Here is an 18,415-nt window from a genome sequence, read left to right on the forward strand (position 1 = left end):
CCCAAAAGGTCATTGTGAATATAAAGGCAGAAGACCACGCCTTGAGCTTCTTGGAGGAAAGATGGGATAAAAATTATTATTACAAGCCAAACTAAATATTACATGTTTTTGAGAGCTTGAATGCTTCGCAACTTTTGTCTTAGAGTTGATCTGCTTATAATGACTCACAGAAACCAGAAAATGATGAATAATCTTATTACTGGCTGAGATGAAAGTAAGAGAGGCTCTCAGGTTCTCTAGTCTACAGGGCATACAGTGGATATGCAAATGTGGAGGGGGGCAGGGAGTTTCTGTGTCCATGTCCACCCACCACCATCATACAACCCATTTTTCCCTAAGTGGAAGGATTGTGTGTTATATCAATACAGCTATATACACACACAATTTGCCCTTTACAGTATACGTACTGTAGCAATTGTTGTGCAGTGTCACTGTTCCACTACTTCTTGTTCAGCAAACACACTCTGGCGAAAGTGTGAATATGCCCAAAGTCTAATTCAAAGATCTCTGTAGCCACTTGCCCATCACTTGATTCACTTTAACACTTTGCCATATCAACCCAATGGGCCAGGCTACTACCATGGAAAATAACACTTTGGCTGCAGCCCCCCGAGTTTGTGGTACTTTGTTAGATCTTTTAACTAAGCAAGTGGGTGCAATTATCGACATTCATCCTTGGCATAGGAGTGACCAAAAAAAGACTGAGTTTTGAACAAACAGTATCAAACCAGCCGTTTATTTTGTAATGAGCACCCCACATCCTTCTCTGCCCAACCACCACTACTTCAGCATTGTGCTAATTAACACAGAATCTAGGAATCATTGGCTATAGAAGAGTGAAGCAGCAGGTGGAATAACATACAGTCAACAAGCAACAGTATATTTCAGAGATGTCACTCTTTGTAGATACAAGGAACCCAGGCTCCAGGCACTGGGAATGGCGATTCCTGCTGTTTTTACTTGTTCCTTCTCTGCCCAAAGAATCGCCTGTATGCAGCAGCAGGAGAGCCATAGTACCGAGAGTAGCGCTCACAGGGTTTGTAATCTTCGCAGATTTCCCGCTGCTGTTCCTGGGGGGTCTTGTTGCGCTCTCTGATCCTGCTCACAGGGGCAGAAGAAGAAGATGGGGATAGAGGGGAAAAAGACAGAATATTGTTGTGATTTGTGTCTTACTCCCCTTTTCCACTTGCATTTCTGCAGTGCTTTAAATGATTCCTAATTCTGTTCACAAGCATGTTCAGAAAGTCTTTGCAAAGTCTTCAAAGGGTTTGTTCTTTTTTTAAAAGATTTGGTGGCTGTTGAGGTGGCAAAATCACTGCTTGTAGAGTCTGACCCTCAGAAATAAACATTTGGACAGGTTTCTAAGGCTTAGAAGCAATATGAAGTGGAGAGAAGTGGGCATGCAAGACAGTGAATAGGTGTACCAGGGTTTGGCGAATTCTTCAGAGGATCTGCTAGAGAACATTGCTCTTATCATAGGATCCTGGGTCTATTCTTTAGAGCAGCCTTTCCCAACCAGTGTGCCCCCAGATGTTGTTGGACCACAACTCCCATCAGCCTCAGCCAGCATTGGCAATGGTCAGAAAAGATGACAATTGTGGTCCAACAACATCTGGAGGCACACTGGTTGGGAAAGGCTGCTTTAGAGGATCTAAAAGAGTTCATTAATCTCACCAGTGCCATTGACTATGCCAATCTGCATTCCAAAGTACATTGGCTCATAACAGGTTCTCACGTCTGACTGTGGAATGCATGGGCTTTGGGTGTCAACCATCCTGGATATTTTTGCTAGCCTAGGCATGTCCTCAGTTCTCCACATTCATTCTGGTATTTACTTTTTAAGGGGTTTTTTTTTGTCCTCCAGTTTTTCTTTTCTGTTTTAATTAGGTTAAGACCTTAGAGAAGTGTTCTCAGGCAATAGGTAATGCTCTTCATGTCACTTCTTGTCCATGGTTGGTCCAAGTGAAAGTTGACACCAATAAAGCTGCCCTTCCTCAAGGCAGTGGCTTCTCTCTTGCCTGAGACACCCCCTCCCCACTCACCATGTATAACTCTGAACCCTGAGAGAACGTACCTTTCCTGCACAATTCGATTCCACTTGTACTCAGGTGCAGTTCTCATGAAGATGTTGGCATGCTTTCTGTTAATGAAGGGACCTGGTAAGGATAGTTATTTGTAATTATTATGAGTTTGAACTGAAGGCTGACAGATGTATATATATATGTATATATGGCTCTCCTCTAGTGACCTCTTCACATTCACGATGGCCAACACAACCAGCCTCCTCTACATTCATGCCTTTCTGCTGTTAATAGTGACTCATTCTCCCTCCCTTCCCCTGTTTTCTATGGATGCTTCCAGATGGCCAAAAGAAAAAGAGAGTTTGGGATTTTTTAAATTATTTTTTGCTACAACCAAGCCTCTTCAGTGGTAATTGTGCATTCTCTCATCCCCATGCAAAGAGGAAGGCAAGCCTCTTCATCCCTAGTGGCACAAGGCCCATCTCCTGTTGTCACCGTGGCTGCTGTCCTAAGCAAGGTCTCACCACCCCTGAGGCCTGTGTGCGCACAGTCATGATGGTGCATGATAATATTTTCATTTTAAACATTCTCATCCTGGCTGCCTCCCTCCGCTTGGTCTCCCCGGCAGTGAATGAAACAGCAGCGGAGGAAACTTTCCCAGCTCACTCTTTTCCCTACTGCTGCTGCTGCTGCTACTTCTTCTCTGAGGCAGAGAAGAAGAGCCACAGCTCAGTGGCAGAGCACTTGCTTTGTATGCAAAAGCTCCTGGGTTCAGCTCCTGGCATTTCCAGGTAGAGCTGGGACAGAATCTTCTCAGAAACCCTGGAAAGCTACTGCCTGGCGTGTAACTGAGCTAGATGGGCCGGTGGTCTGACTTAGCACAACTGATTCCTATAATATCTTTTTTTCAAATATATGTGTGTGAACCATCACTATCCTGCATAATCAAATTTTGTTGATGATGATGATTTAAGAAAAGAAAAATTGACAAGGCTTTCCCCTCTCATCAGCAAAGAGTCTAAAAAAGCATTTTCATAGGAACATAGGAAGCTGACCATTGGTTCCATATAGCTCAGCATTGTCTACATTCACTGGCAGTACCTCCCCAAGGTTTCATACAGAGGACATTCCCGGCCCTACCTGGAAATGCTGGGGATTGAACCTGGGACCTTCTTCATGCAAAGCAGATGCTCTCCCACTGAGCTATGGCCAGCCCTAGCCCTTTCATGTATTAATTGTATGGAGGGACTTCCACACAATGACCACACTGCTGCCCCCCCCACCATCAGACACAACAGTGTCCCTGCTCCCTGGATGTCCACACAGTGCAGATATCTTCAGCCGGTCTCACATAGGTTTCCTCCCTGCAGACATCGGTGCCAATGTGTGGGCGTCCAGAGGTGGCGCAATTGGTAGGCCCTGCTCCTCAGTCACTGCATAGTGCCTCCTTCATGCAGTCAAGGTGTGAAGGAGGCTATTATAGAGGGGACACTGATGAGGAGTTTCTCCAAGAACTGCACCACAAAGGATAGTAGGAGACAGGGACAGTGGTGAAATTAATGGTAGAAGGCAGATAATACAGATAAGCGACTACACACTTTCACCCACCATGTCATCACCATTTCTCCAAACCAGCTGAGATAAAAGCACTTTGTCAGTTCACAACAGAAAGTGTTGCAATTCTGTTGTAATGGAAGCTCTAGCAATTTTTTATAATCACAAGAAAACAGAACCACAATGGGAAGAAACAGGGGACGCAGCAGCTTGGGAGGACCCCGATCTAGATCCTCATGGACAAATTAGAAAAGAAATGATATCAATACTGAAGAAAAAAGCTACTGCTACGTTTATAAACAAGAATTTAAGAATGGTCAAGGAATGCCACATCTGGTCCATAGCTAATGGATGTTGGTCCCCAGGGTGCTTTCTTTGGGCTAGCTTGTATTAGTGGTACATAATAGTGAGTCCATCAATTCCATAGAGACATCATCCTACATTCTAATAGTAGATCTAATTAAAATAATTTTCTCTAATAGTTTCCATGGTATAAATATTCTTCTTCATGCATCGCCCTTTCCTTTTTTGGCATTTATATATTTGCCAACACTAGAGAGCCAGTGTGGTGTAGTGGTTAAGGTGTTGAACTACGACCTGGGAGACCAGGGCTCAAATCCCCACATAGCCATGAAGCTCACTGGGTGACCTTGGGCCAGTCACTGCCTCTCAGCCTCATGAAAACCCTATTCACAGGGTCATTGTAAGTCAGAATCGACTTGAAAGCAGTACATTTACATTTTAGTGTGTGGATCACCGTCTTCCAAAGCAGCTACTTTACTCCCAACTTAAGGATGGAATATGGAATATCAGTGGACAGCAAAAGAGGTTTAAAGATGTTCTCAAAGCTAATCTAAAAAAATGTAACATAAGCATCAAGAACTGGGAAGCCTTGGCCCATGAGTGTCCCAATTGGAGGCTGGCCATTATCAAAGGTGCTATGGACTTTGAAGAAGCACAAGTACAGGGTGAAAGGGACAAACGAGCTAAGCAGAAGGCACGTCAAGCAAATCCTCATCGTGACCATCTTCCATCTGGAAACCTATGTCCTCACTGTGGGAGGCGGTGTGGATCCAGAATTGGCCTCCACAGTCACTTACGGACCCACCGTTAAAGACCTTATCTTGGAAGACAATCTTACTCAGCCACGAGTGATCGCCAATGAATGAATGAATGAATATACTCCTATCAGTTTTCATTGGACCAAGATATGTTTTGTTTTGCTATTTCATTTGCTATTGCCTATTAGGTTTTGCTATTTCAATAACTCATTGACACCAGTACGTGAAATATTTGCGGGGGAGTGTTTCCTCTGCGAGTTCCTCAACTTAATCAAATATTTCTGGTATTTAGGACACTCACAAAAAAAACCCAGCATCCAGAGTACTCTCCTTGACCACAGAAAGAAAAGCACTTGCCCTAAAAATTTTCTTACAAGCTGTAAAATCACTCCAGATGTTTTGGACTACAACTCCCATCATCCCCAGCCAGTATGGGCAATAGTCAGGGATGATGGGATTTTTCATCCAAAATATCCAGAGGACACCAGGTTGGGAAAGCCTGCCCCAGAAGAAGGAGAAAGATGGGCATATAGGGACAACTGTTAGAAGTGGCCTGGGCTTCATATTGTAGATAGAGCTTACAGGGGATCCTAGTTCTAAAAGTATTGGAGACAACTGTCTTATCCCAATTTGTTTTCACCCCACAGCTCTTTTTTGGTGTCCTTGTACAATGTTGCTTGCAAAGCAACATTGCAACTGGGCATCTGTGTTTTGAATATTTGTCAAGTGGCTCAGTATCTACCTTTCCCATTTTTCTTTATAACCTCCCTACTTGCTTTAATTTGACTTAAAAGTCCCTAAACTTTTTAATTAACAAGCCTTCCCTTTGCCTTTAGTTCTAATTCAGACTAATTTAACAGCACAATCCTGTATATTTACTCAAGGTGGAAGCAAGCCCCACTGTGTTCAATGGGGCTTAGTCTCATAGGCATGTTTGTATAGGCTTGCAATTAAGGGGTCAGGATGGAATGCTGCTGCAGTGCTTCTGATGCCTGCAGGCCAGATATGCAGGTCCCTTCAGACCATGGTGGGCCCTTACTGGACTGCAAAATGGACAGAGACTGGAATGGGGAATTCATGAGCTGTGAAATCTGCAGAGCTGGCTTTTCTGCACTGAGAATGTGGATGTTCCCCTGGTAAGAGACCCTCTGCCTTGCCTTGCCTTTCTCCAGAACACTGTTGGCACTCCAGAATGGGAGCAAGGGCAAGTGCCATCTACACATGCTGCAGTCATCACATTTCCTCTAACAGCAAATGGGGGTGGTGAGTGCCACATGATTAGAACCAAACTGGGATCACTAGGAAACAGTGAATAGATATATTCACATGCTCAAAAGTTTACAAAAGTATAAAGGATTACACACACAACCCCCTTTTTTACAAACATTCCCAAGGGGGCAAACTCAGCATGCTCAATCGTAATGGAATGTCTAGTTTCTTTTCCAGCTGACACTCTGCAATCTACATGGAGCATGTTGCATTTGCCCCCTTGGCAAGAGAGAAACTAGGAGAGTAGGGAAAGGAAGAGTGGAATGCCCTGCTTGGAGGGCTGGTTGCAACCATGGACAGGAACATTCCTAGTAGGAGGAAGGATACACTGCAATATCTCATTGCAGGTCCCACTTACCATTCTCATCCTGGCCAATCTTAGAACTGATCTATACATTCAAAAAAGCACGGCAGAAGGTGGGTGAGGAAATACCATGGTTTAATATTCCTATGTCTCAAAAACCCTCTGCCCATGGAAAACTTTTAGAGAGACAAAGTGTGATCTTCCTTCGTCCCTCACATGCTAGCTTTCAATGTGCAGAGTGTTTCTTTCCTGGTGGAGCATTCAAACATGCCATTACCCTGACCTGGATCTGGAAATGGTACAATCTCAGGAGGGCTTTTCTGTATCTATGCACTAGCTTTCAATTAATCATTCTCTCAGAGAAAGGAAGCGAATAAGCCATGAGATCTTCTTGCAGAATCTTTTTACTGTGAATGTTATACCAGAGTTGGCTTTGATTTCTGCTGATGGGAAAAAATTATTCTTCTTTTACTTTTTACCACCCTTTTTCTGGCAGTTAACATTTTCCATTATTAGCTCATTCTCTTACTGCACTGTTTTCCAAGCAAAAGCACCAGTCCCTTTTCTAGTGTAGTAGTGTAAAATGTCTGATGATGGTTGACTGTAACTGTCTGACTCTCCTGTTGTTGTTGTTATGTGCCTTCAAGTCGATTACGACTTATGGCAACCCTATGAATCAGTGACCTCCAGTAGCATCTGTCATGAACCACCCTGTTGAGATCTTGTACGTTCTGGTCTGCGGCTTCCTTTATGGAATCAATCCATCTCTTGTTTGGCCTTCCTCTTTTTCTACTCCCTTCTGTTTTTCCCAGCATTATTGTCTTTTCTAGTGAATCATGTCTTCCAAAGTATGATAGCCTCAGTTTCATCATTTTAGCTTCTAGTGACAGTTCTGGTTTAATTAATCACAAACCTGGATGTTAAGATACAGAAGGAAGAAGCTATACCAAAATAGAGGGGAAAGGACTGAGGGAACCAGAATAAAACTTGACTGGACAGACTGAAGGCAGGCAAGTCACATTGAAGCATTTCTTATTTTTATTCCCTGGGATGGGCAGGGCGGGGGATGCTTTCACAATGGCTCTGGACCTTTTAAAGTGGCATGGCAATTTAGGATCCCCTGCAAAATCCAAAATGTGAGCTTTAAGCATTACAGTAAATCACATAGCATATCATATTGTTACTTACTTATAAATTCATGTGATTCAATACTCTCATGGGATTCTGCAAGAGGGAAAAAAAGAAAAGAAACTTGTAAGTTCATCATTAACAAACAAAAAGGAACATGAATGTAAAAATATAAGCATATTTCTGGACCAGATCAAAGTCTATCTTGTTCATAACCCTACCTCCTACCATGGCTTACCAGATGCCCCTGCCCAGTTCTCAAGCAGGGCATGATAGATACAGCAATTCCTTCTGATTTGTCCACAGTATCAGAAGTATACTGCTACTAGACATGGAAGTTCTTTTCTAAGCCACTATAATGGCCACCAGTAGACACGGCCCCTTCAAGAATGCATCTATTCCTTTGAAAAGCCATTTATGTTGGTGGCTATCATAACATCATATGAAGCCGGTGCATCAATCAAATGGGGGGGAAAGAAAGAATGCTATGAACATTTGAATTTTCTCCATAATTATGCTGCTAAAAGCATGAGCCCAGATTCAGAAAGTTAAGATCTTTTAAATCTCTCTCATTTCAGTAGCAGAAGTGGAAGCATATGCCTTAAGTTTCCTATTGAAATCATTGGGACCTAAAAGCATATAATTTTGGCTGGCCCTTTTTTGTGATTCCTGGATGTATGCACTTAACTTTTCCTCTTGCATTTATAACATGTTGCACTGACTTAGTTCAGAGTGGGACAATGCTTATATTTGTTAAGACAATGTTGATTAAATATAACATGGTTCTCAGAACAAAAATACTATAAAGGTGCAAAGCAATGGACATGAATTGGTATTTTAGGGTTAGGTAGTAAATCTCATCCAATTTTAATTAATAAATCACAGAATTGTAGGTACGAAAGATACCAAAAAGGTAATTTAACCAACTTAGCAATTGGATGGAAACAACACAACCAAATCATGATTGATAGCCTGCTTACATTATAGAATTCTATCTCAGATCAGTCCAGATTATATAACTGAAGCACAGGAAGAGAGGAGGGAGAAATCATGATCTACCTGCACTAGAGATATCTACAGAGCAAGAATAAATTTGGAATTTAGGAAGATAAATCCTGACCATTCAAGACAGCAAGTTCTGTTTTAAACTCTGCAGGTGAATGAATATGCTAGCTAACTGGGCACTGGAAAAATTGTTTCCCAGCCTTAGTCAAGATAAGCCATCTGCCTAATATTTCCTCATCATTACTTGGGGAAAGCCACAACTCCTATTTGGCCATCTCCAAGATTTCAAAAGATTTCTGGACAGGAAAAGTGTTCTTCTTTACCTAGCTCTCATCAAGAAACTAGCCCATGCATTTTTAATATATCTGAAAAATAAATCTTTCCAAGTTGGCTGTGCATTTATGAGTTGTCCTCCCCAGCGAAATGATTGACCCACATTCTTCCATCCCCTGGTTTTTCATTAAGATAAAAAGGGGTTGTGAAGGAATGGTTTATGTTAGACATGAACTATAAAGAGATGCGGCCAGGAGAGAACTCCAGTCAAGCACTGAAGAGGAACCAGAGGGAACTAGACTGGAATATTAGTGAAAGGGTGACAAGAATGAAAGTCATGACAGAGGAATAAGTGGCAAAGAGGGAAGGTGAAAATTCAACAAAAGTGTGTGGTCGTGACATCAAAGCTCTGTGATAGGCTTTTCCCCAAAATTACTAGCAATAAAAGGCATCACCTACCATAACAGAAAGCTGCCATCATCAGGACTGCCAGAAGTGCCAGGATGATAAGGGTCCGCATTGTTTCTCTCTTTCTCCCTCACCCTGCGTCTGTCTGGTTCTCTATTTCCACTGGGGATGGCTAAAGCCTCTAGGCAAGCTGCAAAGTTTAGCAGTGGAATGTTTATTAAGAAAACAACAGCTGGGAGGCAAAGGAGTCAGATAAAGAGGGTCTGACAAAGGTAAGAACTGTCTGGCACTTGCGCTGCAGGAGCAGACTGTTATAAAACACCTCTCTTAGTGGCTTTATGTTCAGCCCCCGGTGGGAGTGGGCAGCTCCCTTCCCCTCCCACTCTGCAGAGGGAGGACTCCACAGTTCAAAAGCAAGCTGTTAACTTTGCATGTTCAGAAATGTTGGGCTATGGGGGTACCAGATCTGTGTAGGCTGAGCGTGGCAAAGACCTGAAAATCAGAGGGTAAATTAGAAAATGAAACACAATTTTCTAATTTATCCTCTGATTTTCTTGCCTTTGCCACACTCAGTCTATATACTGATCTGGTATTGTAGTTCATCATCACTTCAGATCCATTCAATGAGCTCACCACTTTCCCTGGGAAATGTCCATTTAAAAATTCATTTCAGTGTTGGCTTCTTTTTCCTAAACCTCATCTGTCTGAGCCAAGCCTATTGTTTTGTATTGTACTACCAAGTGTTTGAATCCTACTTCTTTCCTAAGGGTACCAATAAAGTTTCCTGCATATCGCACTTTGCACTACTGCTGTCTGTAGCCTGGTTCTCAGAGAGGTGGTAAACTTGTGTGTTGCCTGTACCAGTAGGGTTGAATGGTCCTACGCACAAAAAAAACCCTTCCCACATAGAAAATTAAACACCAGTCAAAAAGGTTCTAGCCTGTTCTTCACCATTACAAATGGGTTTTATATGTCCACTTTTTTTGTTTTTTTATTCTATTTTTTGTATGGAGGGGTATTCAGTGATGCAAGCCCCACAATTTCAGTCTGATTTCTGAACTAGGGATGGAAAGATCTGCTAATTTCAGTTCTAGTTTCTCATTTTTCCAATTTTAAATTCAGTTCTCCACATTTCAATTTGTAATTTAAAAAAATCCTCATGAAAATTCTCCACCATTTTAGTGTGAATTTATCCTAATAAACACATTTTTGTAGGCAGTTTTTGACTCATGTACACATTTTTGCAAGCAATTTCTCCACATATTATGCATTTTTGTATGTTATTTTTAAAAATAGATTCATTTTTATGCACACTTTCTCCTAATATATGCATTTTTGTAAACACTTAGTTGGAGAACTGTTTTGCACAATTCTGATAAAGGTAAATTTTGAAGGATGGCTATGTTTCGGTTCTCACACTGTTTAGGAAAGTGCAAATTTGATTGATATGGCTTTAAATGCAAACTGAATCTAATTTATTCCTGTCTCTAGTCTGAACTAAAATAGCACAGCCAAGACACAGGTTGAAATAATCAGTAAGGGCCAAACTAGATATGACAAAGGCAGTCACATTTATTCTTATGCCATATAAAATGGTAAGCGGTCTACTTTTTGTGATAAAAAATAATTGTTTGTGAACGAGGGGAGATGAACCTTCCCCCATACTCGATTGCTGTAGACCAGCCTTTCCCATCCTTTGAGTCCCCAGATGTTGCTGGACTGCAACTCCCATCAGCCCCAGCCAGCATGGCCAATGGTCAGGAATTATGGGAACTGTAGCCCAGCAACATCTCGGGATCCAAAGGTTGGGAAAGGCTGCTGTAGACACTTTCCTCCCACTACTGGAAATGAACCAAGTCTGGGACGGGGAGAGTGTTTGAAGTGATGGAATGTGGGCAGTAAGGTGGAGAGTTCCATTCCTGCACACATACCCTGTGTGCAGCTTTTCTCATAAAAAGCAAATTCCAAATCCCATTTTAGATATCAGCGAGGCAAGCACGTAAATAAACAAAGATGGCTGACCATGTGACATTTGACCCTAAGGCAGGGCTGATGAACTTGCTGCCTTCTGGACATTGCTGGATACAGCACGCATCATCTTTGACCACTGGTAATGGTGACTGGGTCTGATGGGAATCAGAGTCCAACCACATCTGGAGGGCCAAAGGTTCCCCAGCCCTGCTCTAAGGACTACAGATGCATCCAATGTTAGTTATACTCAGAGTAAACTCATTGAAATTAATGAACTTAACTAACTTAGGACTATTCATTTAAATGGGTCTACTCTGAGTAAAGCTTAGTTAGATACAATCCTGGGCCTTGGACTCAATGGGGACTGGCAGTAGCTACCTCACTGCAAAAAGTAATTGACCCTGTTTACCCATCCCACCTTGACAGTTCATCACCAGGGATGCCCTTACCCACTCTGACTTAATTTGACTATATCTTATATATTCATTTGTGCTCTGCATAGTCATGTGACAAACTCACTACCTCCACCTGCATTATTTGGCTTTTGGGTCTTACTTTGTCAAACAGATACATACTGTCTTCTTTTTATTGTACATATATGCATTTCACCTAGGGTAGCCTCTTCATGAATCTGACGACAGAGTTCTGACCCATAAGAGTCAATGCCACTATAAATTTGTTCATCTTTCAGGTGCCAGCCCTGCATATTCTTTGTTTTTGCTGTGACAGCTTTAACATGCTACAGCTATGGAATCTGCAGATTAAAAAGAATCAGCTTGTATTGCTTGCTACATGTTAGTTTGATTATCCACAGTGGTTCTAGACTTCTGAACAAAAAAAGGTCAGGTATGCAAACTGAAAACTCAATAAATTATGCAATTCAGTACCATTTCCTTCACATTTATTCCCACTACAAAATTTGGGAGCATACAGAATTTATTGTTTTTGCCAGGGACTTGGGAGATCATGAGATATTAAAAAATATATATGTGTTGAAGACAGACAAAAAGGCAGGAAAGATGTGCAAAACGTCCTGCATTCTGCAAGCTATACATATATTCATTTCTGGTTCTCACCCTTCAGCAGACAGACCACACATTTTCTTTACCCACAACCAAGAAAATAAGAAAATTATTATTTTCAGCCATTAGATTTGTAGAATATATGTGCACATGGCTACGCAGGCAGACTATGTAAGTTCAATTGTTAAATTTGTCTTTCAGCACCAAATCACACAACCATATGTCGAAATCATAGTTCCTAAACTCCTTGCCTAGCCCACATCTTCATAGCTGGTGATGTGCCACAGTCTTAAATAGTCAGAACAGTCTGCGCATAAAAAAAGTGAATACTGGCATCACATCAATAATGGATTTATAAATCAGTTCTCACTTCTCAGTTGCTTTGTTGCATTGCATTAATAGTGCAATCCTATGCATGCTGACTCAGAAATAAATCCCACCGAAGTATGTATAGCAAGAGCAGTGAACCTATGGTTCTCCAGATGCTGCTTGACTTCAACATCCACCATCCCTGACCATTGGCTATGCCGGCTGGGACCGATGGGAGCTGGAATCCAACAACATCTGTGGGGCCAGAGGTTCCCCATCTCCGATGTATAAGATTACAGTCTACATTTATTTACTCAGGACTCAACAAGTAGCAGAAATGATGGGCATGGAAGACAATTATCATTTTCCTCCCTAGGGATGAACTAGAGAGGGAAAGTAGCACAGAATGAAAAGCTCTCAGGGATGCTGACAAGTAAACTGTATTGGGATTAAGATCCCAAATTTCTAGAAGTTCGGGACAAAGGAGTGTGTGCACACTCAACTGTAAGCCTAACAATTACCAAAATACTTTGAAGGAATGGAATCTGTGGTCTCACTCAAACCACTTGTAAAACCACATTCAGAATGAAACTAACTGGCTACACTGAGCAGTTGTGAGCCAAATCAATCCAAACCTGGTCTGTCTGAGCTTATGGAGTCACACAGCCAAATAGGGCATAGAGCACCTCAGTTCTTTCTAAGTTGTGAGTTCAGTGTTTCAGTTATCACTGCAGTTTTCTTAATTTTTATGCCCTTGATGCATAGGGACAGGGCAGGGGTCCTTAGAAGTATTGGCCTTGGGAGCAGATGACAACATGTACACTGTTGAGGTAAAGGGGAATGGCTGTTAGCCATGATGGCTATATGTTCTTACTTCCCTGTTGGGAGACAGTATGCCTCAGAATACCATTTGCAGAGAATCACAAGTGGGGAGAGTGCTGTTGCATGCAGGTCCTGCTTGTGGGCTTCCCACACACATCTGGTTGGCCACCGTGACTATGAGAACAGAATGCTGGACTAGATGGGCCACTAGGCTGATCCAGCTGAGCTTGTGTTATGTTCTTAATGTGACATTCACCAAGACTAGGCAGGAACTCACACTACTCCCTTTTGGCAAAAATACTTTTGAAGAAGGGAATGTCCAAATCATGTTGGAATTTGCAGGGCCAGGAAATAGCTCACTCCAGACCCATCTCCCTCTTCCAAGTTCTGTGAGCATGTGGAGAGAAACAGAGAAAGCAGAAAGAAGACTGTTTGTAAGCAGTATCTTGAAATGAACAAAGGACTTCTTTTTCTCAGTGTCAGACCTTTCCCTCTTGGTCATCAGCCTCACCTTTGTTTTAAACAATGCTTCCCTCTGAGATTTGTATTCACCAGGGAGCTTGAGCCAGAAATGGGCTCTCCATGTAACTCCTGACATGAATCCTTTCCAATCTCATATACCAACTTCCCTTCAATTGCTCCCCAATTCCTCTCATATGTTTGGTCTCCTTTAAGGACATTCACTTGCTTAGTAAAGAGTTGTTTATGTTCCACACAGTTCAGGTTTACAGAATGTGGGTTTTATGAGCTGATGGCATATCACAGTCATGCTGGCGTCTACAGGCCTTAGTGCTGCCAAGAAAAGATGCCTGAGAAACTGGGCTGGAGAAAGAGGCTTCAGGTGGGGAGGGGGAAAATGAGTTGTAAAGAGACTGATTAGGATATGTTGACACAAAAAGTAGAGCCCAATTCACTTTTTAGATAGTTCTATAGTTCTTCAGCCTTTCTTCAAGAGCCTTCTGGGAGAAGGGAGTCCCACCCCTTCTCCGCCTAACTTTTTCCTCCTTGGTCTCTCTTTTGATTTGTTACCTCCGTCACCACATAAATTGCCAAATTACCGAAGTTTAGATTGGTTTCTCAAACGCCATGTTGATATTATAAGCATCTTACCAACAAAATGCCTAACATTTTCCAATGGCAAATAAGAGGTTGGTAAAGATTTTGTTAACATAATAAAGTTTCAGTGAAAGGCCTGGTTTTGATCCATCCAGGTTTTCATCAGCATGTTAATGCCCTGTCACTGGCAGTTCAGAGAAATTCTTTTTTCTGGGTTGTCATCATGACAACACCTGGAAGAATTTTACATGTTTACAATCAATATGTTCATAAAATTCTTTGCCAAAGACACTGCTGTTTTTAATTTTGATCCAGAACTAATGGAATTGAATGTCAGCCATTTTCACCAAAATCGCCTGGTTCTACTAGCAGCTTATGTTGTTGTTCCTGAGAGAGGAAGATCATTTAGAGAAATGGAACATCCATCAATATTTTTGCACAGCCTGATTTGTAACCTCTTTCAAAGGAGAAAAGGAGTATTGCTGATGTCACTGTGTTTTTTTTAAATATAAGCAAGTTAAAAATAGTTTATCATCTAATATTGAGGCTGAACTTAAGTTTTTCAAATGGCAAAAACCCAGGTCAGCCCATTTTAAAACTGAACAACCCAACACAGATAAATATATGCACATGTGCACCAACACCCTCAGATCCTTCTTTTTCTCAGTCTTTACCATTTCACAGCACCTTCCTTTTTCATTATAATCACAACCCAGGATCCAGTATTGATTGCTGACTGATACACTCAGCAAACTATTCTGCATTTGGGGGGCTGAAAAAGTATAGCTCTGTGGATCTTTTCATGTTAAACTAGTTCATAAGAGCAAGTAATTATATGTGCCATTATTATTTTTTGCATCTTCAATGCACTCCTATACAGACATTAGCAGGGCCCCTGCATACTCACTATAATACGATGCACTTTCTTCTGTACAAAGGACTTGTCTGAAGGTTCTCCTCTCGTTGCGTCCCTGCAGTCTTCACTGTCAAAGAGGGGACCTTTTTATTTATAATAAATGCCCCCTCCCTTCTGTTGCCCTCCCATTCCCCATGCATCCTCCTCCTCCTCCAGTCTGGCACCTCTTTTCTAAACATCTCCTTCCCTCACTCAGGAAATCAGAAACCTCAGGAAACCGAACTAGGAGAGAGGGGGGGAGTATGAATGGACGCCAGTGGCTAATGGGGTCAAAGCCACATCTTGGGGCCAGAGTGTTTGTGCCTAGCCATTAACCAGTAAGGACCTTGAATAGGGGCCTCAAAAGGCAGTAAAAGTTTTGAATGGAAGCACTTTAATGGCCAGAGTCATCATCTCTACCCACATTCCCTCCTCCAGCAGTCACCATGCCCTGTACCACAAACACTCTGAGACAAGAGCATACATGCAAAGCCTTCTGGATAAATACAGAAGCTCTTGAAACCCTTAACATTTGGCTTGCATTCCTCAGTGGTAGAGAAAAGTAGGAGTGAAAAGTACTTGGACTTTTCTGCTCTTCTCTCCCCCCCCCTCCTGGAAAGAGATGTTGAGGATTAAGAGAACACAGAACAAAGTATTTGAACTGAGTGGGTGTTTGGCACTGAAGGGAACCAACTTCTAAATTAGTTGCAGGTGAATGAATATTTGAAAAAATCCATTATGCGTGTAATGTCAAAAGAAGCAGCCCATTACGTAAGTACAGGCATGAAAAATGCAGCAATTGCCCTTGCCATTGAAATGCCAGTGTTTTTTAATTTGTTTTTTTAAATGCTGCCTCAATGCTGAAAGAGTTAAGGTCTCCATGCTTGGAGAAGAGACCACTTAGCTCAACAGGTTGAAAGCACAGCTGGGTCTTATTTTTTGTCTATCACAGTTTGTATTAAACAACATTACATGACAGCTCCCTGTGCTGTGTTTGTTTAATATAACAAATATTTAACCACTTGAACCACTCATAGATTTAGCACTATAAAATTTCCAGACAGCAATTTTGCACACTCCTGAGTGGGCGCAACTGGGCACACATGTTAGAAGTGTCCTGGTCAAAAACTGGTACCTGTTCCAACCAATGGGATGCTCACTGCTGGAAGTCAGCTAAATGTATTCTATAGCCCAGTTCACTGGTTCCACATTCTGATTCCTGTCAGCCATGTGAACCAATGCAAAGTGAATGTCTGAACAGCACTGTGGAAATCAGAGGTGCTAAAGCAGAGCTCCTAGTCCCTGCCATTGATTGCCTCCCAACTTACCCTTCAAGTGCCCCCAGCTTCTGCAATCCCCAAATGCTGAAAAGGCTATACTTAGTTTCCTTTGGATGAGAAACCTCTAGAGCCCTATGGCATCATTGTTATGTCTTTTTATTTACAAACAAGCAAGCAAATCATATTGGTAGACTCAGACCTTGGAAAAGTTACTTTTTTGAACTACATCTCCCATCAGCCCAGTCCAGTGGCCATGCTGGCTGGGGCTGATGGGAACTGTAGTTTAAAAAAGTAACTTTTCCAAGCTCTGGTTGGGTAAACATTAGGATAAGCATCTTGAGGACAAGGACAGTTCAACTATGGAACCAGTTACCTAGAAGGTTTCCTCAGTGGCAATCTTTAAACAGATGTTGGACAGTCATCTATCGGGAGTGCTGTAGCTCTGGATTTCCTGCATTGAACAGGGGGTTGGATTAGAACAGATGGCATACAAGAGCCGCTCCAGTTCCCCTGCCCATCATAGACATTCACTGACAGAACACCAATATCAGACACATCCCTACAGATAAACAGAAAAACACCTCCAGTTTTTAGCTCCTGTCTGGGAAAGCGCTGATCATTTCTCACCATTACCAAGCAGTCACAGCACTGTGAAAAGCACATCTGTTTTGCACCATCTCCACTGAGAATACATCTATATAATCATCTAAAAATTGTACCAGATAGTTGATGGGAGGGATTTTTGCTTTAGCTTAGCACATTATGTGTGGATCTAAATTCCATTGGAAACTGAGAATTATTTACATATAGACATGCTTGTAGCATGTAAAATTGTCGTTGCAAAGTTCTTTCCTCTCTCCACCCCCTCAAAAATGACAGACACACAACTGTCTGCATATTCCAAAAGATCATCCTATTATCCCAAAATAGCTTCATGCATAGTGACATAGGACAAGCGGAAGGAACAGCCAAGTACAAAAGTGCTGCATGCAACGCAAACAAATATTACATATGACAGAAGACAGCTAACTGGCCGTGCCTTCAGTCCACCATTACATGGGAGAACCACAACAGATGTTCCAGCCAAATAGTGTGAGACTTTTAGGAGTGCACAGTGGAAACAGACTTTTCACATAAGATGAACCCACCATCAAGGGGGAAATTATGTAAATAGATTCTCTGTACTTAGCTTCCACTCAGTGATTCCTTCATCATACTCCCCCAGAATAATCAAGCTATTTCTCCTACAGTCGGGAAAGGAAGGAAGGAGGGAAGGAACTGAAAAAGGGCTGTCAACATTATTTTTATCTATGTAATAGTTAGCTGATGTTTTGACAAGGTGGGGTTTCATATAAATCAGATCCTTGTAAGAACAAGAAAGGCTAGGCAAAACCATCAAGGAACTCATTGGGATATGAATCAGAAGTACTCCTCCACTGTATTTTCCCTCTCATCTCGTTTCACCCAAATTTATGTCCAGAGATGACTCATTCTTAGCAGCCAGATGTGAGTTATCCAGCTGATTTTCCTGTCCAGACTTGGAGAGTGATAAGAAATGGTTTAGACTGCATGCTCCTTTATACAAGTAAATAAGCCTCTTTCATCATTTGCAGAAACCTCCCTTAGGCCAAAGCATTATTTAAGATTAAACATTTTCATATGTTGCAATCTGTTGTTATAAAACAGATGCTATCCAGGTACCCATTCAACCCACCAGGAATGGTCCTAATTAACTTATTTCAACAGACAATATACATAGTTTTTCCTGTGATTGGACTGCATTCAAATTCACATGCTTCTTTCTGCCTGGTACTTCAGAGTAAGTCAAGCCCATATGCACAAAATCCGCATGTTATCCCAGGATATCATACCACTTACCTTGAGGTGGAGAACCCATCATTAAATGGTACAACTGCCAAACCCTCTACCTTAAATCCTTCAGCTAAAATGATTTTACCTGAAGCTCAAGCCTGATACATGCTTAGGCAGGAAATAAAGATTTATATCTGGAATAGATGTCAGTGATGATGATGAATG

The 18,415-nt window shown here is 41.8% G+C and overlaps 1 protein-coding gene across 2 annotated transcripts; it reads right to left on the reverse strand.

Moving 5' to 3' along the window:
- Positions 1-715: 715 nt before the first annotated feature.
- Positions 716-16,812, reverse strand: LOC133390569 (matrix Gla protein-like). Of its 2 annotated transcripts, XM_061639411.1 has the most exons (6): positions 16,752-16,812; positions 15,111-15,186; positions 9,075-9,213; positions 7,398-7,433; positions 2,075-2,156; positions 716-1,098 (listed from the first exon to the last, which is right to left on the reverse strand). In XM_061639411.1, the coding sequence occupies exons 3-6, from the start codon at positions 9,133-9,135 to the stop codon at positions 957-959; spliced, it is 321 nt and encodes a 106-aa protein (XP_061495395.1). In that variant the 5' UTR covers positions 9,136-9,213; positions 15,111-15,186; positions 16,752-16,812; the 3' UTR covers positions 716-956. The 2 variants fall into 2 exon arrangements, with proteins under 2 accessions (XP_061495395.1, XP_061495397.1); XM_061639413.1 differs by lacking the exons at positions 15,111-15,186; positions 16,752-16,812 and having other exon boundaries at positions 9,075-9,332.
- Positions 16,813-18,415: the final 1,603 nt, after the last annotated feature.

Source organism: Rhineura floridana, chromosome 8, assembly GCF_030035675.1.
Source record: "Rhineura floridana isolate rRhiFlo1 chromosome 8, rRhiFlo1.hap2, whole genome shotgun sequence".
In the NCBI taxonomy this organism is placed as follows: domain Eukaryota; kingdom Metazoa; phylum Chordata; class Lepidosauria; order Squamata; family Rhineuridae; genus Rhineura; species Rhineura floridana.